A 23,027-nucleotide genomic window follows, 5' to 3' on the forward strand; every position below is an offset into this window, starting at 1 on the left:
TCTGGACTCACTGGAGATCTTAGATTGCACGTTCCCCTCTCCAGCGGCCTCGCCATGTTGTCCAGGCTGGGTTCACATGGTCCTCCTGCCTCAGCCTCCTGAGCAGCCGGGAGGACTGGTGCAGGCCCCCACCCTGGGCTAGAGACAGCCTTGGTCCTTCCTGTCCTCAGTCCTCCTTTCTGGACAAGGAAATGCTTGCAGTTGCCAGGGCTGCTCAGATGGTGACATTCTCGAGTCCTCTGCTCACGTGTGGTCCCTCTTCACATAACCAGCTGCGTGTACTGTTGTTCTCATTCGAATCGTTCAGAGTTCCAAACATGAAAATACAGCATTATAGCATAATGTTCTCAAGGTTCTCCTGTTGGGACAGGTGCCAGGATTTTTGTCCTGATTGTAAAGGCTGAGTAATGTTCCATTGTGCAAAGAGGTGGCATTTTGTGTCTCCATTCCCACGTCGACTAAGAACACACATCCATGCCTGTCATCAGAGACTCAGGAGGCAGGAGGGTGGTGAGTTCCAGGTCAGCCCAACAACTCAGCAAGACCCTGCCTCAAGATAAAATAAAAGGGGCTGGGGGCTGGGGCTGGGGCTCAGAGGTACAGCACTTACCTAGTATGTGTGAGGCCCTGGGTTTGATCTCAGCACCAGAAAAAAAATGAAGATACTGTGTCCATCTATAACTAAAAAATGAATATTAAAAAGGGGGGCTGGGGATATGGCTCAGTGGTAGTGTTGCCGAGTTCCATCCCAGTACAGAAAGAAGGAAGGGAATATAAATCAACCTTTTTTTCTGAACCCAGGGCCTCAAGCATGACAGGCATAGCGCTCTACCACCCAGCCACGCCCCAGCCCCAAATCAACTACTTTTAAAAAATCTGTTTAGGGTTGGGCTGGGGCTCAGTGGTAGAGCGTTTGCCTAGCATGTGTGAGGCACTGGGTTCGATCCTCAGCACCACATATAAAAATAAATAAAATAAAAGTCTATTGACAACTCCAAAAAAAAATCTTTTTATTTTGGAATAATGAGAGTCTTGCAGGAAGGTGTAATGATAGTGCAGGAGCTGGGGTGCCACTCGGTGGTAGAGCACATGCTTAGTGCGGGCGAGGCCTGGGTTCAATCCCCAGCACCAAAAAGAAAAAAAGAGTAGAGCAGAGCAGTCCCAGTACCCTGTGTGCGGCTTCTCCAGTGGTGACATGTGACAGAACAATATTATTTCAAAACCAGGACATTGGCACTGATATGATCTGGAGCCTGCATTCAGATTTCAACAGCTCTACAAACCTGGCTGAGGGTGTTGATCAATTTCATCATGCGTACAGATTTGTGTAACCAACACCGCAATTATGAAGCTTATACTTTTATTTAACAAAGGAAACTTTGGAAGCCTCCAGCAAAGGGAGAAGGAGACGCCATCTGCTGAGAAGGACCGCCTGTGTAAAGGGTGAGGCCAAAGGAGGCACCTCCTGTGGCACAGTCCAACAGAGAGACTGTGTCAAGAAGCGTCAGACAAGCCAGGCGCGGTGGTGACGCCTGTAATCCCAGTGGCTCAGGAGGCTGAGGCAGGAGGATAGTGAGTTCAAAGCCAGCCTCAGCAATATCGAGGCCCTAAGCAACTCAGTGAGACCCTGTCTCTAAGATACAAAATAGGGCTGGGGATGTGGCCCAGTGGTCAAGTGCCCCTGAGTTCAATCCCTGGCTTCAACCCCACCCCCCCCCAAAAAAAAATGCAGCGTCAGTCACCAGCTCTGAGGCTCTCCTGCAATGGGGGAGAGTTCCGAAGGAGTCACTGCCTGCCCCGCAGCTGCATGCGCTGCCCTGTGTTGCCAAGTTTTCTTGCTGGAGAAACACTGTAGCTGGCCATTGTATGTTCACAAGGAACCTGGGAAGGAGCAACAAGCACTGTTCCCATTTCACAGGCGAGGAAGCAGGCTCAGAGGTGATGTGGCTTGCCTCCTTCTGTCACTTTCTAGATATTTGACCTGGGGTGAGTTGCTTTAGTCCTGATCGTCTGTTTCCTTATTACAATCAGAAGAAAAAGTAGTCACTGTCTCAGGGCTGTTAAGAATGTTCAATGAGCCAGCTTGGTGGCACATGCCTGTAATCCCAGCGGCTGGGGAGGCTGAGGCAGGAGGATCACAAATTCAAAGCCAGCCTCAGCAACAGCAAGGCGCCAAGCAACTCTGTGCAACCCTCTCTCTAAACAAAATACAAAAAAAGGGCTGAGGATGTGGCTCGGTGGTTGAATGCCCCCGAGTTCCATCCCTGGTACCTCCTGCAAGGAAAAGAACATTAAATGAGATAATGCCGAATGCTGAACACCTAGAAAAGAGCCTGGTGGAGGTACGAAGTTGGCAAGGGAGTGCCAGTCCTCATCACCATCAAGATCACCATCCCATAGGCTTGCCTTGAAGCTCAAGGTCACCTATAGTATGAAACACCATTATCATTTAAAATTTTTTTTAGTTGTAGATGAACACAATACCTTTGTTTTATCTATTTTCATTTTCTATATTTTCATGTGGTGCTGAGAGTCGAACCCAGTGCTTCACCCATGGGAGGCGCGCGCTCTGCCAGAGCCCCAGCCCCAGCCCACCATTACCATTTTCTTGCTCTTCTGATCCCGACAGGGAGCTAAGCCCTGGACCTGCTGTCTCTGTGACAATCGCATCCATGGCCGTCACCTTCCTGTCCCAGAGGAGCAAGCTGGGGATCAGAGAGCAGCACCCACCACTCCACTTTTTGTGACTGTAAGACCAGTGAGATGGAGGCTGCTCAGGCTGGCCTCAAACTTGCAATCCTCCTGCCTCATCGCCTCGGAGTTGGGACTATAGGTGTGGGCCACCACCCAGTGTGCACCAGGCCTTGACCACCACGAGAAATGGCTGCCGTCCCGCCCAACTTCCCACAGCACAGACGGGAAAACAGAGGTCCCTGGAGGGGAGATGGCAGGATGGCGTCTCTTAACCAAGGGCTCTGTCCTTCTGAGCCAAGCCCATTGGAGTGGGTGTCCAGCCGCTGCCGCCGTGCAGGGCTTCGAATGGCGCCCAGGCAGTAAAGTCTAATGGTTAGGGGCCTGAGGTTCAGCCTGGTTTTTGCCACCAAGTGGCTTTTCCCTCTGCCTCAGCTTGCTGGTCTGTGAAACCGAGAGTGTGGTGCACCCACCACGGTGAACTCTCGTCCTTATTACCGTTCTAGAATAGCCATGGCCCCCAACTTCTGCTCCTTAGGAGCCGGGATGAGAGGCCTGCTCCCTGCTCACCTGCGCCCCCCCCCCCCCCCCCCGAGCAGCACCAGCTCTGTGGTTGGTGCCCAAGGCCACCACTGTCTCTGCGCAGCATCCGCCAGGCCGCCCTGGCGCAACCGGGGAGCTGCCCAGCAGGTTTTTCCTCTTGGCCTGCCGCGGGGCATGGAGCCGTCCTCTCCTGCCTCACCTGGGCCGGGCCCTCCTGGGCTCACTTGCTCTGCCGCCCGTCTCTGCCAGGCGCAGTGAGCAGGTGGCAGTGGCTGTGTCAGGATGCCCAGCATCTTCGCGTACCAGAGCTCTGAGGTGGACTGGTGTGAGAGCAACTTCCAGTACTCACAGCTGGTGGCCGAGTTCTACAACACGGTGAGGACCCACGGCGCCGGGTGGGCAGGTGGGAGCCTCCTGAGGTGCGAGTTCAAAACCTGGCTTCTCCACATCCTCTCTGGGGAATCTGGCTCGAGCAGTTCGCCTGTCCGTGGCTCCGTCTTCTCATCACTTAGCAGGGAGTGTCGGCTTTCATTCATTTATTTTGTCTTTATTTGGCATCAACCTCCGTGATAGGAAACGCAGCAGAGCCAGGCAGGGAGCAGGCCTCTGCTCTGAGCAGAGAGCACAGAGATGACTTCAGGCGTCTGCAACCCAGGAGGATGGTGCTGTGATGGGGGGCACAGAGGCAGCTGTGAGGATACCCAGAGGAGGCCTCTGAGTCAGTCAAGGTGGATCAGGGAAGGCTTCATGCAGGAGGTGACTGTGGCTGGCTGGTTCTCATGGCTCTTCCAGCTCAGACAAATCATTTGTATTCCTGGGATTATCCTATTTTTAGCACTGAAAGTTTCACCTTCCAGAAACCCCCTTGGTTTCGGGCATAGTGAGTTGTTCAGTCACCGGCCCCACAGACTGTGCTATGGCACAACATTGGAAGTGCTTAAGAATCATGGCCGGGTCAATGACAATGACATTGAACCAAAGCTTGAGAGACGGGAGCAGTCATGGAAAGACTCTGTGCTGAGCGCTTCCTGAGCAGGGCCTGGTGCCGAGGGGGCCGGGCGCTCTGGAGCCTGGCTGCTGCCGCTGGGCTGCTGGGCATGCAGGCGGCGCTCGGCTCTGCACCCTGTGAACACGGGCTTCACTGAGCACTTGCTGTGTGCAGAGCTGTCAGGACGTCTTACCTGAGGAACCTCCTGAGTCTTGGTGGTGACGCGGGACGTGGGCTAGCCCAGTGCTCATCCCACCTTCCCCCCCAGGAAGCGCGGCTCAGAGGCTCAAGGCCTGCTGGGGCTCGGCCGGCTCTTACAGCCGGGGTGAGCCCGAACTTGGCAACTCTAGGAGACTTTTTGGAACTAAAAAATGTGGGGCGCTCTGTTTAGGCTGCCCAGGCTGGTTCTGACCGTGTTAGCTTCGGACTAGTGGCTTCCAGGAGCTGGAGGCGAGGCCCGGGGCTCCTGCTGGGCTGGGGAGGCCCTTCTGGTCCTCAGTTGTCCCATCTGTATCCTGGGAAGGGGACAGATGTGCCGCTCATCAGAGGCTAGGCAGAGGAGTGGGGTTCTGGGACTCTCCTGTCTGCATCTCCCGGAAGGCCCCAAATGTTCTCTGTGGGGCCCATCCCCACAGGGTGGCCCTGGAGTCGGGAGGGTTGAGCCTTGCACTCCTCCTTTAGCCCACCGCGTGGACACTCCGAGAGGCCACGGCAGGTCTCCAGCGTTCCCAAGTCATGGCAGAGATTGGGAAAGAGTCTTGTCTGGGACCTGCACCTCCAGGAGCTGACCTTCTCTGTTCCCTGGTGCAACTGTGCTTGGGTCTCTTCTGTGCAGGGCGCAGAGACCACTGTGAAGGGGCTCAGGAGGCCTCGTGGGCGGGGCGGGGGTCAAGAGAGGCTTCCCGGAGGAGAAGAGTGTCTGCCCAGCCCAGGGTGACCAGCTCTCCTGGGTTTTCCTGGGATTTACCCTGTTTTTGATACTGAAAGATCACAAGAGTTAGCGGTCCAGGAGTGGAATCCCAGCTGGGTTAGAGGACCTTCCTCACTGGGCTCAGGGGGCACACTCGTCATCCTAGTGACTCTGGAGGCTGAGGCAGGAGGATCACAAGCTTGAGGTCAGTTTCAGCAACTAAGAGAACCTCAACATAAAATAAAAGGGGTTGGGGGTGCAGCTCAGTGGTAGAGCATGTGCCTAGCATGTGTGAGGCCCTGGGCTCCATCCCCAGCACACACACACACACACACACACACACACTCACACACACACTCACACACACTCACACACACTCACACACACACATACACACACACACAAACACAGAGAAGTGTTTCTTCAAAGTTTTCTCCTCCTGGACACAGCTGAGTGATCATCATATCATTCAAGGGTGGGCTGGGGTGGAGTGACAAACTTGTTCTGCACAGACCTAGTTACAGCTAGTAAATACTTTCAGCTGTATGACACATGTGGTTTGTGTCCCAACTCTTCAGCTTTGCCAAAGGTTTCAAAGCCTCCTGGGTGATCTGTAAGTGACTGGGTGACAGTGTTCCAATAAAGCTTTATTTATGGATGCTGCAATACAGATTTCCTATGATTTTCACATGTTGCAAAATAATTTTCACCATTTGAAAGGGGAGGCGATATTTCGTAGCTTGCCAGTCCCATGATACAAGGCAAGGAATCTGGCTCAATTAGGCTCATGGTCAGGGTTTGCCCACCCCTGACACGCTTATGCCAAAAAACCCATTCAAGTGGAGGACGTAAGATGATGGTATTCTTTGCTCTGAATTACAGATTAAGATTGAGTATAAGAGGGTTGGGGTGCAGCTCAGTGGTGGAGCGCTTGCCTAGCACGTGTAAGGCACTGGGTTGGACCCTCAGCATCACATAAAAATAAACAAGTAAAGGTATAAAAATACAATAATGTTAAAAAATAAACAAGGAGTCTAACTCAGGAGTGTGACTGTGTTGTACTAGCTCCTCAGAAGGCTGAGGAGGGAGGATCGCTTGAGCCCAGGAGTTCAAGGCCAGCCTGGGCAACAAGTGAGGCCCTGTTCAAAACAACAAAATAAACTAAGATAGAATAAAACGAACAAGTTCTTCCTCGTGATGTGGCCCACCCTCTTGCTGCTATTCCCCGGGTGCGCTTTGGTGACTTGTGCCTGGGGATGAATTTACAAATGATGCCTCTTCCGACCTAGTCATCGCACCTCTGGGAATTTGTACCAAAGAGATCATCCCAGAAGACAACAAGACTGATACACAGAGGCGTCCCCGAGTCATTTGTGATTGTGATAAGTGAAGACACCCAGTGGAGCTGCAGCCTGGGGGCCTGACTGTGGGGCTGAAGACATCCCGGGGACATTCTGCGCAGCCGTCTCAGAGCCTGCTTTTGATCCAGGGATGTAAGTGAAAGACTAAGCATGTAGCAGAAGACATTTAAGAAATCTGTTCCCATTGCTCTCATCACGGCCGGCTTAGGAATCATGATTCATGTTGAGAATGTGACTCTAAAGAGGAATCTTTCTCTGCTTGCAGAGAGCTCTGAGTCGGGTTAGGAGGCAGAGCCTTATAGAAGAAGAAAATAGCAAAGGACTCAGCCCAGGTGTTGGGAGGCTTCACGGAAAAGGGCACACAGGAACTGGGTCTTGGAGGACCAGTCGGAGCTCACCGAGCGCCGGAGAAGTCTGGACAGGGAGAGCCGAGGACGTGCAGGATTCGGGAAGTCAAACAGGAGCTGGGAGATGGGGAAAGGAGAAAGGGCTTCTGTGGCTGGAATGCGAGGAGGAAGAGGAAGAGGAGTTGTCTGTGAAGGTGCACTGAGGGGAGGGAACCCGGGGCCAGGGCCGGGCCGCCTGGCAAGCGCTCCACCGGGATCCACACCCCTCCCCACCCCCAACAAACAGATTTTATTTGGTACCAAGATTGAACCCAGGGGCGCTTAACCACGGAGCCACATCCCCAGCCCTTTTTATTTTTTATTGTGAGACAGGGCCTCTCTAAGTTGCTGAGGCTGGCCTCAAACTTTTGATCGTCCTGCCTCAGCCTCCCGATGAGGCTGGGCCACGGCCCCTGGCTCCCACAGTTTCCCTGCTGTGTTGAGCGCTGGGGATCGTCCGTGCTCATTGGCGAGAGCTCATTCCTTCAACAAAATGCTCGACACCAACGAGAGCTGGATGGCCCTCAGGTTCCAGGGGGCCCAGCGTGCTCAGTGGGTGGGGTGTGTCCAGAATTAGAGGTGCGTCCCTGCCCCCCCTGGTGAGTGTGAGGCCTGCGGAGGAAGGAGCGGAAGCTGGGGGTGGGGGCGTGGGGGTGGGGCCTCTTGGGGAGGAGAGGTCAAGGTCGCAGGGAATGTGCAGGCTACTGGGCGAGGGGCATGACAGAGGCAGAGTCCCCGAGGCAAGAAAGCACATCCTGTTGGAAAGCAGCAGGTGGTTTGAGGCCAGAGCACAGGTGCCTATCACAAAGGGACCGGAGGTGGGAGGAAGGATGGGGAGGTTTCTGGGCCAGGTCAGCAGCGCCAGGCAGAGGAGGGAGGCCATCAGGGCACCGATCAGCTGAGAGGTGAGAGGTCGCAGCTTGGGTTCCACTGTGGGCAGGAAGAGAAGGAGCAGAGGTCGGGGGTGCTGGCTGCAGTGGTCCAGGGCAGGGTCACATGAGTTGGCACCTGTCCCTCTTGGCCTGCTGACCTCCTGCCGGGCGACTGAGCGCTTGGGAGAGTCCAGATTTCTGAATGGCACAGGTGGAAGGTTCAAGGGTTGCGGACATGAGTTCTCCCCTCGGGTTCTGCTGCTCCTCCTCTTCAGAGGCCTCTCTTTGCTCCTCTGTTACAGAGCAAAGGGCCGGCCTACCTGTCTAGGGAAGGGCGGGTGGTAAGAGGAGCAGGAGGAACCCGGGTCCATCAAGAGAGACCAGAGCGGGGGCAGTGTGGAAGGGGTGCTGGCTGCTCTGCCCCCTTCTCCAGCACCCTGCCCACCTCCTCCCTGAGCCCTCCGGCAGCTGGCCTCTGCAGTGTTGCCAGCCCCGGCTCTTCCTTGAGTGCTGTGTGACCCAGGGGGCAGCCATCCCTCTCTGAGCCTCGGTTGTGCCCTGGGCAGGGAGCTGTAAGCCACGAGCGCACTGGAGATCCGGTGGTACCTTCCTCTTCTGCCTTCCTCCCCACTGACTAGCAAATGATGACCTGGTGCCTCTGGAGGGTGGAGTCCTGGTCCTCAGGCAGGGAAGACACCACAAACGGAATAGTAAGTAACACTGGTCACCCTTGATGCAACTTGGGTGCAGACCTGACGGTCCCTGGGGACCTCTTTCCTCCTTTGGACGATGGGTGGGCGGGGGAGATCCACCGTGGGACAGCCGCTCTCCATTTTGTTCCCACAAGGATGGCCAGGGCACGTGGCCTGTGCCAGGCGCTGCCCTGCATTCTGGAGGTTCAGAGGTGAACCCCACCCTGGTGGCTGCGTGCCGGGAGGCTCACCGCCCTCTCCCGTCCTGCTCAGCACACACCCGCTGGGCGCCCGTCCGTCTCAGCTCAGGCCACACACCTGGAGGCCCCTCTGCCACCAGCAGGAGAAAGGTGACAACCGCAGAGCTGGTGGACCCAGGACCTGGTGCTCAGTGAGAGCCAGACACACAGGCCACAGTGTGTGACCCAGGGACAGGAAGGTCCAGGACAGGGGAGCCCAGGGGCAGGATGTGGGCCTGTGGGTGCAGGCCCGAGGACACGCTCCTCTAGAATTGGGTAGAGGTGGGGGTTATGGAACTTGAAGTGGGCTAGAAACCACTGAATTGATTTCTTTCAGGATGGATTTATAGCACATGATCTATGTCTCTTTTTAAAAATTAAATTACAGGCCCACGCCTGTAATCCCAGCAGCTCAGGAGGCTGAGGCAGGAGGATCGAGGTGCTATGCAGCTCAGTGAGACCCTGTCTCTAAATAAAATACAACATAGGGCTGGGGATGTGGCTCAGGGGTCGAGTGGCCCTGAGCTCAATTCCTAGTACAAAAAAAAAAGATAACAAAACCTCACAGCTCCTGAGACTTCTAAGCATTGAGTACATTGAAACTATTAATCAGAAGCTAACAGCACAGAAAGGCAAAAATGTTATTTGTTTATTGACTTGACATTTATTACTTTTATTTAATACATAGCGCTTCATATAATCCTCATAAAAATCTTATGTAGTAGTTACCCTATGTCCCCCAACAGATGGAGAAACAAAGACTCAGAAAGGGCAAGCTCCTTCCTCAGGGTCACACAGCATGCCAAGATAGCCTGGTCCCAGAGCCTCTCACCTCCCCACAGCGCTGAGGGCCCCTGGTTCCCCAGCGCTTAGCAACGAATGGCGTGCGTCTTATTCCCAAGCCAGTCTTCGCTGTGGCTGGCGCTGCTTCTGTTCACCCTGCCCAGGGCCAGCACTCGTGGGCAGGTGTCCAGTGGACGCAGGTGACCATCCTCAGCAGGTGGTAGCCAGGCGCGGGTGGTGGGTTGGGTTCAGAGACGAGGAGAGAGTGAGGTGCTACTGCGCAGACGGACTCAGCCCTGGCTGTGCCGCGTGACACCTGCTAGGGACACAGGCATAAAACAGGTGTCCCCTGACCTCAGGGAAGTCCCAGTCCAGTGGGGGAGGCCGAGGCAAGAAATAAGTCAAGAAACGAGTTAATGGAAAAGCTGAAGTGGAACGTGGCCCTGAGAGGAGGGAGTTGTGGGGACCGGACTGCACTGGGGGCGGGTGACAGGGAAGGGCCCCGAACCCGTGTCCTTCCAAGGGGGCTGTGGGTTCCTTCCCTCTGGCCCGTCCTGCCTCCCTCCCTCTCCGTCCTCCTCACCCCTCAGGCTCCTTCCTGCCTTTGCCACCTTTGTCTTCCACTGCCAGGTTCCCGTGGTCCAAGGGCACAAGGGGATTCCAGAGCTGTCTCTGCCCTGTGTCCCCCCTGCACAATCCTTTTCCTCCCCTGCCTGCTTTCTCCCTTTCCTGGGGTCTGACCCCAGGGTGCTTGACCACCGAGCCACACCCCCAGCCCTTTTTATTTTTTATTTTGAGGCAGGGTCTTGCTAAGCTGCTGAGGCTGGCCTTGAACTCAGGAGATCCTCCTGCCTCAGCCTCCCCAATCCCCAGGAACGTAGGTTTGCAACACTGCGCCTGGCACAAGCAATGTTTTCTACAACAATTGGCTGAGCTCCTACTATGTGCCCGGCATTGCCCTAGAGGCAGGTGCGGGGATGTGGCCAACAGCAAGCTCCCCAGCCTGACACTTAGTTCTCCGACCCTTCCCTGGGTGCTTGGAGATCTGGGAGATCCAAGGACGAATGGAGGCACAGAACCGTGGGCACTGGACAAACACCGCAGAGGCAGGGATTTTGTTCTGGGGCAGGTTAAGATCCTCGAGTTCATGGTTGGGAGCTCAAGGAAGGGTTGTCAAATGAATGAAGGAAGGAGGTGACGCCGGCTCCGGGCGTCACCCAGGGAGCCCAGCCCAGGAGAGTCCTAGCTGGGGCTGAGCTGGCTTTGGACAGGATCCCAGACTGAGGCAGCTCCAGCCTCACCCGGCCTGGGTGGGACGAGGTTTAGGGAAATGTGGGAGCTAGCCCTGGAGGCTGGGAGGGGGACCCGGCGTCACTGCTGTTATCAGAGACCCTGGAGCCAGCTGGGCCCTTCCATCCCGCCGTCAGTCACAGTCCTGGCAGTGGTGAGCCGGGAGCCAGTGTCCCAGGCAAGGCAGACAGCATGTGCAAAGCCCTGGGGGCAGGGAGGCAGGAGCACAGCCTGCCCCTGTGCAGCCACCTCACGGTCCCCTCAGCCTGGGCTACAGAGCTGCGGTGAGCTGGGGAGGAGTTTATTAGCCAGTTTAAGAGGCTGGGTTTTATTACGGGAGCTGCAGGTGTGTTTTAATAGAGGTGCTGGGGTTCGGGGGACTGGTCCGGTGAGCATCTCCAGGGTGAGTTGACTCACATGCCCCACGGCTGGGGTTGGCGCTGGGGCGTCAGGAATGCGTGTGCTCAGCACAGATGGGGCTGGACCCCTGAGGAGAGGGGGACGCAGGCCAGGGCTGGGGGTGGCTCTGGGGGTGGCTCCGTGGTGGGCCCTTGCCTATGTGTAGGGCCCGGGCTTCCACCCCCAGCACCACACTCACTCACAGAAAGGAAGGAAGCCATGCAGGCCGGCCTGTCGTGGAGCTGATGGATTTTCCCGTTCAGTACGTCTTAGTCCGTTTTCTGTTGCTGATAACCCAAAGCCACAGACTGGGTAAGTTTTAAAGGAAGGAGGTTTATTAGGGTTCACATTTCTGGTCCAAGGTCAAGGGGCGGCAGCGGACACTGGCCTCCTTGCTGGCAGTCCCACATGGAGAGGCTGGGAATGTGTGACTCTCATGGCAGACCCTCCTAGATAACCCTTATCTGTTCACCCCACGACAGCCAGAGGTTGGTCCTCTCTTAGTATCTCATTGTGGCAGCAAAATTCCCGTGTGAGGCTGGGCGCAGTGGTCCACGACTGTCACCCTAGCTACTTGGGAGGTTGAGGCAGGAGGATGGCAAGTTCAAAGTCCAGCCTCAGCAATTTAGGGAGACCCTGTCTCAATAAAAAAAAGGTGGGGGCTGGGGATGCAGCTCTGTGGTAGAGCCCCCCTGGGTTTGATCCCCCAGTACAAAAAGAAAAAGAGTTCCAGGGGGGACAATCCACATTCAAGCCAAGGCTCGTACCCATCTCTCCGCTTTTCTTTCAACAGCTAGATGCCCCTCCCCTCCCGGGAATGGTCCTGGTGGCTGTGTGCACAGAGTGTCCCTCTCCCTCTGGCCAAGGTGGGATGCGGTCCAGGCTTCAGCCTGGAGTTCGAATCTCAGACCTGGACCTGGGAGCGAGCACAGTTCTCGTCTCGCGTGTCCACAGAGGCTCAGAGCCCCTGGAGTGACGGGTCGGATGAGCGAATGAGTGGTGCGCACTCCGTGACCTATGACCGGCTCCCAGCCTGACCAAGCGCTGGTGGGTTGAAAATATCCCTAGTGGAAAACCCGTTTAATACACCTGGATGGTCAGACCTGGCACCTGGGCGGCACCCTCTGCTGCAGCCGGTGGCTGGCCCTCTTGTGTGGGGAGGCTCACCAGAGCTGCGGCCGTTGACCACGCGCCACTAGCTGGGGAAAAGACCGAAATTCAGATGTGAAGTGTGATTGCCACTGAGTGTGTGTGGCATTGGCACCACCATAAAATTGAAAACTAATTTGAACATCTCCATATATGCACATATATGTTTCATAAATGTTCGATAAATAATGTTTATTGCATACTTGCCATCTCTAGGTCAAGATTTAGTAACTGTATGTTATACTTATTTATTTATGATTTTTTTTTAGTTGTAGATGGACACAATGCCTTTTTTCATTTACCTTTATGTGGTGCTGAGGACGGAACCCGGGTCCTCACACATGCTAGACGAGCGCTGTGCCACTGAGCCCAGCCCAGCCCTGTATGTTATATTTATAATATGAGTTTCCACAATCATTTTCTGTTGCTTGCTACCAAAGAACCCAAGGTAACACACTGGTGGTGATAACTGTTAGATCCCAATATCAGAATGCTGTTTTAAGCAAAAAATCAAAAGAAAACAAAAATTTAGAACCCAAACTTGCAGTGACAAGAATGCATTGGAAAGACACCAGAATATCTTAAAAAAAGAAGGAGTGAGAAGTCCACGGCCGGGGCAGCTTTGGAGGGCTCAGGAGGAGGGCACGTAGTGTCCTGGGGTATCTGCACTTGTCCTCAGCCTCGGTGCCTCATGGCCACAGGTGGCGGGCTGGGGACAGCTCAGTTGGTAGAGAGCTTGCCTCACAGGCATAAGGTCTTTAGATTCTTGTCAATGGTTGACTCCATGTTGGTGACTCCTAAGCTGCCGAGCTTCACATTTTAATTCTCAAGTCGGAAGACCTAATCGGCCCGGGGAGAATTAGGGGTCTCTTCCAGTGAGGTGGGGGCCTCCTGACACAGATATCTGGTCATTCAGAGTACCTCTGTGCCGGGTAGGCCTTAGGGACTGACATGGAGATGGGCCTGGCCTGTCCTCTGGCAGACAAGGCCCAGGGTGAGAACCGCGGCGGGGGTAGACGTGGCCGGGGAACAGCTGCCTCACAGAGCCCAGGCTAGTTCCCCCAAGTGTGGTGTTGGCACTGGCTCCACGATCCCCCGAGGACAGGCCCAGGAGGACTCCTGCTCTGGGAAGCGTCAGGCCCAGCCCAGGGACGCCCACCTCCACGTTCTGACTTGGTGAGGCAGCGTCCCTGCGGCCGGGACTCCGAGAGGAGCAGGGGCCCAGTTAGCAGGGTGCTGTTTCTCCCTTGCTAAGATGAGCTGCAGATGACGGAGGAGCCTGATAAGAGGAAGGGTCTTTCAGGGAGGGAGGGCTGTCTCTGAGGGAGCAAGCTGCCCCGGGCTCCCGAGTGGCCTGCTGGAGTCAAAATCCTGCGCCAGCAGATTGGGGCCTGGAGCCATTGATGGTGGAAATCTGGTGTGAAGGTCTGATGACCTTAACTGCACTTGTAGCTCATGACACCTGGGGCAGTCAACAGCGCTGAGAGGAGGTAGTATTGCATGTATTTCACAAATTGGAGATGAAGGTTAATGGGTTTATGTCACCTTTCAAAGGCACCATCGACCTAGGGAACAAGGGAGCAGGGATCCAGTCCTATGTTAGGTCTCTACGTTGGGAAACATTGATTTCAACAAAACAGGCAGCTAAAAATCACTTACACAGGAAGGACAACCTCTTAATTTTTGTGGAAGTGGAAGTCTGGAACAGGCTTACCACCAAACGGCTGGGTTCTCCCAGTCTTTCTGTTCTGTTCCTGTGTAGTCCTCGGAGCACTGTCCCGGACCCGGGGCATTCCCAAGACCTTGTGGGGGTTCTTCAAGGTCACAGTTGCTTTTACTAATCAGGTGAAGATGGTATTTGCCTTTTTGGCCCCAATTCTCTTCTGCAGGCACAACGGAATCTTCCAGAGGCTACATGATGCATAATGACCCCACCCTCTCTGGTGCCGAGGGAGTGTGTGCTTACGGAGTCCTGTATTTCTAGAATTTATTTTTTTTAATATTTATTGTTTAGTTTTGGCGGACACAACATCTTTGTCTGTATGTGGTGCTGAGGACCGAACCCGGGCTGCACGCATGCCAGGAGAGCGCGCTACCGCTTGAGCCACATCCCCAGCCCTCTAGAATGTTTTGGTTTCAAGTTCTAATACAGTAAATCTCAATTGATGGAATTCATATAAGTAAAATCTCCTGGAGCTTTTTCTTTCTCTTTAAGAATGTAAAAGTGTCTTGAGATCAACGAGTTTGAGAACTGCTGACCTTGACTATTAATTAGGTTTTACTCTCACCTTGCTTCCTCACAATTGCAATATAACTGCCATCTTAAACACCACAACACTGTGCAAAGGTTCTATTAATGGTTCAAGTTTTAATAAAGAGAACTTCCCAGAAGTTCCCCATCAGACTTTCCTTCATGACTCCTTGGCCAGAATTTTATTACACATCCATTCCTTAACCAGTGCTTTACAGTGAGGTTGGTTCATGCCTTGGGACTCAGACCTGACCCCTTGAAGGCCACGTCCTCCTGAAGACTGAGCAAAATTTGGACTTATTCAATAAAAAAAAAAAATGAGGAAGCATATAACTTAAAATATGGGTTAAATTGTGGCAAAGATAAAATAATAAAATAACAGTGGTTCAATAAAGATAGGAGTATATTTCTCTCTCTCTCTCTCTCTCTCTCTCTCTCTCTCGGGGCAGGGTACCAGGGATTGAACTCAGGGGCACTTGACCACTGACTTACAACCCCCATCATTTTTGTTTTTAATTTTGGGACAGTGTCTCATCAAGTTGCCAAGGGTCTCACTAAGATGCTGAGGCTGGTCTTGAACTTGAGATGGCCCTGCCTCAGCCAGCAGAGAGTTGCCAGGATGACAAGCACGTGATGCTGTGCCCCGCTATTTCTCCTGTAGATAATGTCTAATCCATAAGCTTTCAGGGGCCCAGGGATACCCCTAGAGTCACTCTGCCATCTCTAGGCCATTGCCCCCGTCTGTTTGGCCCAAGAAGCTATCCCGTCACACCTGCATTCCGGCAGAAAGTGGGTAAGGACTGGTTACATACTTTCACTTTAAGAGTGCAACCTGGAAGCCACGATTATGCTCACTCTCATTGGCCAGAACTTAGGACATGGCCACGTGGAGCCGCAAGGGAGTCTGGGGAAGAATTCTGCTATCCCAGAAAGGGGAGAACCAGATCTGCTTGCACTGATTGTTGTTCCCTCCCAGGTCTGGGGTTTGTCTCCCCAGAATGATGTGTCCTCCTAATACTGAACCAAACCAGTTTGGTTAGTGAGGAAGGAGGGGGGAGGGTGGCTGAACTACCGGATCCCACCTTCCACCCCAGCTGCTGCCTTCTTGGTGGTCTTATTGTTGGTTATCAGCTGGAACCTGGTAAATAGTTTCTGCTGCTCTGATAAATAGAACTCTGCTCCATCTTGTAAGAAATTCACACGTTCTTGGACTCTGGTGTCAAATTCTGGATTCTTCACTTACTAGCCCAATGACGGGAATCAATATCTCAATATCTCTGAGAATCAATATCTTCTCTATAATGCTGTTTTGAGGATAAGAAGAAAATTCTGGAAATAATGAACTTTGCCTGGGACCTGAAGCATAGTAGCTGTCTAGCCCTGGGGAGACCTGTTATTAAGCCACAGATAACCTTCAAATGAAAAGCCATGCCCTCCTGGGGCTCTGAACAGGTGCAGCCATATTTCCTGGTCTCTAGTTTTCCTCCTCTTCCCCAAGGAAGCTTTTCCTGGCCATCGTGACCCACAGGAGTATTTCCTTTTTGTCTCAGCTAGCTAATACTGCATAACAAGTTATCCTCAAATTTGGTGACCTGAAACAAGGACAACTTTTACTGATGAATTCATCTGTGGTCTAGGTCAGGCTGGGCAGGGACAGCTCATCTCTACTTAGCATTGCTGGAAGGCTGGGGTGCAGCTGGAATCATTTGAAGGTTCATTGAATTGTGCCGCAACTGATCTGGGGAGAATCAAACATCTGGGGCTGGAACAGATGTTCTCCAGCATCTCTCTCTATCCTGGGTGGTCTCTCAACATAGTGGCTTCAGGGGTAGCCAGGCTTCTCGCTTGGTGGCTCAGGGGCCCACGGTCTCATGCTTTAAGATAAAGAGAGTCAGGTGGAAGCCACAGCTCCTTTTTGATCTAACCTTAGAAGCCGCACAGCCCCACCTTTGCTTCACAGGGTTAGGAGGCAGTCATTAGGGTGCTGTGTCGTCTTCTTTGTCTATGAAGCTAACATATGACCACCATGTCGACATTTCAATTCACGGGAAAGGGAGACAACATAGGGCAAGCCTTAAGTAGCTTCTTAAGTACTGACCAGGAGGCAGAGATGTGCTTTATGTCCTTATCCCAGTAGCCAGACTGGGTCACCAGGTCACAGGAGTTGTGAGGCAGGTGGAAACTGTCTTCTCCCATCGAGTAGCTGTGTGCTCAGCTAAAACCTGGAAGATACTATGACGGTCCCTTTTATCCATGGGGACTGGTTCCGGGAACCCCCACAGGTACTGAAACCCACGGATGCTCAAGTCCCTGATATCAAGTGGCATTATTATTTGTATAGAACTTACACAATCCTCCTATAGACTTTAAATCATCTCCAGATAGCTTATCACACCTGATATAATATAACTGACCCTGTGGACATAGTACTTACACTGTGTTGCTGAGGGAAAAATGACCAGAATAAAAATCTGTACGTGTTCAGGACAGAAGCAATTATTTTATTTTCCTGAGTATTTTCAATCTGAAGTTGGTTCAATCCATAGTTACAGAACCTATGGATATGGAGTTTCTTCTAAAAAGAAAAGGGGGAGAATATACATAGAAGGTCAGTATACCGTCTTTGCCACACTCTTGAGTGAATGGATGAACCTCTAGAGTAACGGGTGGAGTACCGGGTCTACTGCTAACCAATGCTTTGTCCACATCAGCTGAGGACAGCGGGTGTGGCTCACTGGTGGAGCATTTGCCTAGCATGCCTGGGCCCTGGGTTCCATTCCTAGAACCATGACAGACAGAGAGAGGGAAAGAGAGAGGGGAGGAAGAAAGGCAGGCAGGAAGGAAAAGAAACAGCTGGAGGGGTGGCAGGTGAATGATTGACAAGTCTCAGGCTGATGAATTGCCCAGAAGGTTGCAGATGATCCATCAGCTGGTGACTGAGGGATTAGACTCGGGAAGCCCCTGCTGTCTCCTGTCCTGACAAGCCCCCTCCCACGTGTCTGTTCCAGTTCAGCAACATCTCCTTCCTGATCTTTGGGCCACTCATGATGTTCCTCATGCACCCCTACACCCAGAAGCGCTCCCGCTGCATCTATGGTACCTTTGTCCTCTTCATGATCATTGGTAGGTGTGGCTCTGCCATGGAGAGGAGGTGGGCGTGGGCACGGGTCACCCCTGACGCCTCCCCTTGCCTCTGCCTCCCCAGGCCTGTTCTCCATGTACTTCCACATGACGCTCAGCTTCCTGGGCCAGCTGCTGGATGAGATCGCCATCCTGTGGCTACTGGCCTGTTGCTACAGCATCTGGATGCCCCGCTGCTACTTCCCCACCTTCCTCGCAAGGAACAGGTGGGGCAGGGGCTGTCTGTCTGGACAGGGTGGGGCTCGAACTCTCTGTGGACCCTGTGGACCTCTGTGGATCCTCACCTGCCCTCCACCTGGATCCTTCCCTGAGCCATTTGGGGGCCTTAGAATCCCTGGCCAGACCCCCTGGGGGTCTCTCCCCACCCTGCCTCACTTACCCGGACTTCCAGTGCCCCCTCCCCTGATCCCATCTGGATAGCCTGGGACCTTCTCCAAACTTTGTCGGAGCCACCTGGAGATCCCAGGACCCCGGGCCTAAGCCTTCCTGGGTCCCAGGATCCCTGCCCCAAGTCTTTCACCTGGACTCCTTGGAATCTTTCAGCCTATCCTCCCGGGCCCCTGGGACCCTCCCAACGTGACTGATTCTATCCCTACCCAGGCCCCTCCAAGCCTCTCCTGATCCTGTCTGACCACCTAAGGCTTCTAGGCCGCCACCCTCTCACCACCCCAGACACCCCACCGTCACAGTCCCTCCAGGGACCCTGAGATCTTTTGTCTGACCTCTCCTTAATTCACGGCGGCTCATGGATCTTCCTCCAAGCCTACTGGGTTCCCTTGAGTCTCTGCGGAACTCACGGCCTCTGCAGCCTTGACCAACTTTCCTAGACTCCTGACACCCTCTCATCCTCCTACCCAGCCCTGGGCCCAGCTGGGCCTACCTGGGCTTCCCAGAGCCTTTCTCCTTCCTTACCCTCTCTGGCCACCATAAGATGACCATGCTTGACCCTCCAGGGCCTCCAGTCACTCACAGCTGAGCCCCTCTCCCTCCAGGTCCCACTTCACCTGCCTGGTCATTGCCACCACCATGATCAGCACCTTCCTGTCCTTCCTGAAGCCCACGGTCAATGCATACGCCCTCAACAGCATCGCCATACACATCCTGTACATCGTGTACCGCGAGTACCGGAAGTAAGTGGAGGCTACAGACACGCGTGTCCCCGCCCGTCACCCCCGAGAACTCACGTGCTCTGGGCACTGACTCCTTGACTCTAGGCCCTGGAGCGAGGCCCCTTCCCCAACATCACCCACCAGCAAGGGGCAGGGCCAGGACCCAAACCTAGGTCTATCTGACTGCAGATCTTGTCCTTTTTACAGTGAACCCCTAAAACACGCATCGGAGAGGAGAGAACATAACCTCCACTCACCCATTAACCAGCCCAGCAACCATTGACATTTTGCTCTTGATAGGTTACATTTTTTTCCCTTAAATTTCATATACATTTTAACTCTAAACTTTTCAGGATCTAACTCCCCTGATAATTATGGTTTTTAACCCACATTGGGTCTTAGCAGGATAGAGAAGGGTTTCTCAAACGGGGATATTTGTGGAAAATTGAATAAAGATTATTCCCAACACAGAAGTCGGGGTATAGGAAAATCACTGGGGCTTGTTGAGCACCTCTGTGCTGGTAAGAGTGGGATTCTATGTCTAGCTGGAGACCCGAGGCAAGGGGCAATGGGAGAGGAGGAAGGAGGAAGAGGCCACAGGATCCGAGAAGCCCGAGGAGAGAGGAGGCTTAGCAGGACTCTGATCTCTAGTTGCTGGTTGCATCCAGCCTGAGGCTGGAAGAAGTGAATCTCCTAACAGTACCCTCCTTTTTCCCCTTTGATTTCCTACCCCTGCCAGGGCTCCACATTGACCCAACCCAAGTATATCTCAAAAGGAAGAAATCGATGTTGATATAATGCTGTTAACCCAACTGGAAGCCATTAGCTAATCCAGGTAGAAACCATTGGCCAATCCAAGTAGAAACCACTGGCCAATCCAAATAGAAGACTTTGGTCTAGCCAACTGGAAACTAATGGCTGACTGAACTGGAAGTTCAAGGACAAGGGAGCCCCTGGATTTGGTCTGCACAGGTGGACAGCCCAACACATCCCCCAGATGCACAGGGATAGATAGAGAAGGAAAGGGACAGGCTCAAAAGACAGATGGGAGGTATAGGGCACGCTCACTCTGTACAAAGTTAATGGTGCTCCTTTAAGACAGCACCTAACATTGTGTGTGGACATGGCCTCAATTTCTGAGAGGTGCCTGGTTGTGTTTAAATAAAGACCTCACCATGGTCTCGCAGCTCCCCTTTATTTCATAGTCTCTCTCCCATCCCCCTTTCTTCGTGCCTTTGATTTTTTTTTTTTTTTAAGAGAATTATTTGTCTGTAGTACAATTTAAGTTCTGGATTTGGCCAACCGTTTCCTCTAGCATCTTTAAGTTTTCTCGTATCCTGTATTTCCTGCAAATTAATAGTTGGATCTAGGTCTGTTCTTCCTTTGTTTTGGCCAGAATATTTCACAGTGGAACCGGTGGTTCCTGTCCATCCCCAGAGCCCTGCAGTGTTTGGATGTCCCCCATGGACGGGTCCCCTTGGGGGGCTAGGCTGGCTAGAGGATTTGGCTGGTTTCACCAACATTTTCAGATGTTTCTCCACCAACTTCTAGCAGCTTAAGCCAAGTTGCTGGGGGCCATGAGCTGGCTAGCGGCAGTGAAAGGGTGGTTTGCACCTTCTGTTGTCCTTTCTGCCGGCATTACCTGGAGTTTTTCCACCCAGAGGGACTTTTGCTAATCAACCTTGAAATCCAGTTTGAACAAGTTGCATAGATAATTGACTTTTTCCTTTTATCTATCCACTTCCAGAGTAATGAATTGGTGCCCTAGGAGTCTCTAGTAGAGACCCACAAAGCAGATTTTTTATTATGAACATAAAGGTTTTTATATCTCTGACATGTTTTAATGCATGACAGTCATTAGACTGTTTTTAAAATCTTTTAAATTTTTAAATAATTACAGATTTACAGAAAGTTGCCGATACAGCACAGAATTACCATGTACTCCTCCCCAGTTTTCCCCAAAGGGAACAGCTTATGCAACCCAAGTATATCTCAAAAGGAAGAAATCGATGTTGATATAATGCTGTTAACCAGATTATGGGGTTTAGGCCGACCTCTCCAGTTCTTACTCACAGTGCATTTTGATGTTCAGGCTGCTGAGTTCTAGGTGAGTGAACACAGTCTAAGCTTTTAACCAAAAAGGAGCTGCTGTCTCATTTATCCGGGTCACGCTCTTTGCCAAGGAGCCCTGGGGTAGCTCTGTTGCTGGGAAACACAGGCGTGGCCTCCAGAGAGTGCACCCCACCCCAAACACACACTCACTGTGACACACATAGTCACACTCCTGCAATGCACAGACACATGTCTTCATGCCCTGACCCAGAGGGACACACGCTTATAACCCCAAATACACAAACACAGAGGGACTTGCTACATAGGAACACAGATTACACAATCTGACCAACTTGGATTGGATCCCAGCCCTGCCACATCTCAGCCATGTAACCATGGGTGGGACTTGACATCACCACCTGTACCGCAGTTTCCTCATTTGCAAAGGTGCTGCGAGGACTGGGTTAACACCTGCCCCTGGGTCCTGTCAATTCTCAGCAAGTTCTCTGCTGCTGGAACACTCACCTGACATGAATCAACTGACACAGAGGAGGGACAAGCTTGGCCCACGGCTGTGTTGGTTTCAGCCATGATCAGTTGGCCCCGTGGCTCTTGGGTCTGTGGTGAGGCCCATGTCATGGCAGGGGCACTTGGAGTGGCAATGAGCCACTCTCCTTGTGGCCGGAGGCAAAGGCAAGAGGAAGCGATCCGGGGGCCATGATTTGCTGCAAGGGCATATCACCAGTGGCCCGACCTCCTCCTTCCAGGCCCCGCCTCTGAAAGCTTCCGCTCCTCCCAACAGGACCAAGCTGGGACCAAGCCTCTGACCCCAAGGTCTGTGGGGAATATTCCAGATCCAAACTAGAGCAAGCACCAACGTGAACCCTCAACCCCTCCCCTTCCCTCTTCCCAGCTCCAGCCTCATCTGGGATGGAGGAATTCTGCATCAGCCCCTTGGCTCTGCCACCGGAGCCCAGCCTCATCCCCCCTCCTCCCCCCCTCCCCTCCCCCAGGACCAGCAATAAGGAGCTTCGGCACCTGATTGAGGTGTCCGTGGTTTTATGGGCCTGTGCTGTGACCAGCTGGATCAGCGACCGCTTCCTTTGCAGCTTCTGGCAGCGGATTCATTTCTTCTACCTGCACAGCATCTGGTGAGCACTTGCCCTGGACCCTGGGACCCCACCACCAGAGAGCCTCAGCGCCAGGCTTAGAGCCAGGAGCTGGGGAAACGGGTGGGGGCCGAGTGGGAGGAGACCCGGACGCTAGGGCCTGGGAGTGGGGGAGACGGAGGCTGGGGACTGGACCCAGAAGGCCCCTTGGGAAAGCGAGATCCGCCAGAAGTAAGGAGAGCAGGCGGTGGCGCCGGGACATCTACTGCCCTCAGCACCTTCTCCCTGCACCCCACAGGCACGTGCTCATCAGCATCACCTTCCCTTACGGCCTGGTCACCATGGCCTTGGTGGACGCCAGCTACGAGATGCCAGGCCAAACCCTCAAAGTCCACTACTGGCCGCGGGACACTTGGCCCATGGGGCTGCCCTATGTAGAAGTCCAGGGCAATGACAAGAGCTGCTGAGGCTGTGGCCACCTGCAGGGTCACCTGTATCTGAGGGACACTCGAGGTTCCTCGCCTTTCCCTTTCCCAGTCCCCTTGTCCTGCACTTCCCTGCCCCAAGGCAGGGGATGAGCTCCCTAGTGGTCCTGAGCAGCAGTCTACTGCCCTGGGGAGGAGTGCCTGCACCTCCCCCTGCCATGACCTGCCCCCGGCCTCTTTCTCTTCCTCCTCTCTGTCTGCAGATGTCACATGATCTGGTGGGGTCGAGTCACCAGTTGCTGGGATGACTGGTGATGTGTCACCTGCTTGGCATGACCCCAGGCTGAGGCTAGCTGTCTGGCATCTTGTATGTATTGGTGATCTGGGTCTGTGGTTGGACATTGGATGACAGTATCCCTGGTACTTGGGAGCATCCCAGAGAACACACATGACTTATGGGTACCTAATCTTTTTTCTTTCTTGGTGTTGGGGATTGAACACAGGGACACATCCCCAGTCCTTTTTATTTTTAACTTTGAGACAAAGTCTCGCTAAATTGCTCAGGGTCTCACTATGTTGCTGAGGCTAGCAAGGAACTTGTGATCCTCCGGCCTCAGCCTCCCGAGTTGCTGGGATT

The 23,027-nt window shown here is 53.4% G+C and overlaps 1 protein-coding gene across 1 annotated transcript; it reads left to right on the forward strand.

Annotated features, from left to right (window-relative positions):
• The first annotated feature begins 3,516 nt into the window (after nucleotides 1-3,516).
• On the forward strand, nucleotides 3,517-22,432 carry Acer1 (alkaline ceramidase 1). Its single transcript, XM_076871936.1, has 6 exons — nucleotides 3,517-3,609; nucleotides 17,563-17,677; nucleotides 17,760-17,901; nucleotides 18,688-18,825; nucleotides 21,870-22,007; nucleotides 22,264-22,432. Exons 1-6 carry the CDS (start codon nucleotides 3,517-3,519, stop codon nucleotides 22,430-22,432), a joined length of 795 nt encoding a protein of 264 aa, XP_076728051.1.
• The last annotated feature ends 595 nt before the right edge of the window (nucleotides 22,433-23,027 follow it).

Source organism: Callospermophilus lateralis, chromosome 1, assembly GCF_048772815.1.
Source record: "Callospermophilus lateralis isolate mCalLat2 chromosome 1, mCalLat2.hap1, whole genome shotgun sequence".
Lineage (NCBI taxonomy): Eukaryota > Metazoa > Chordata > Mammalia > Rodentia > Sciuridae > Callospermophilus > Callospermophilus lateralis.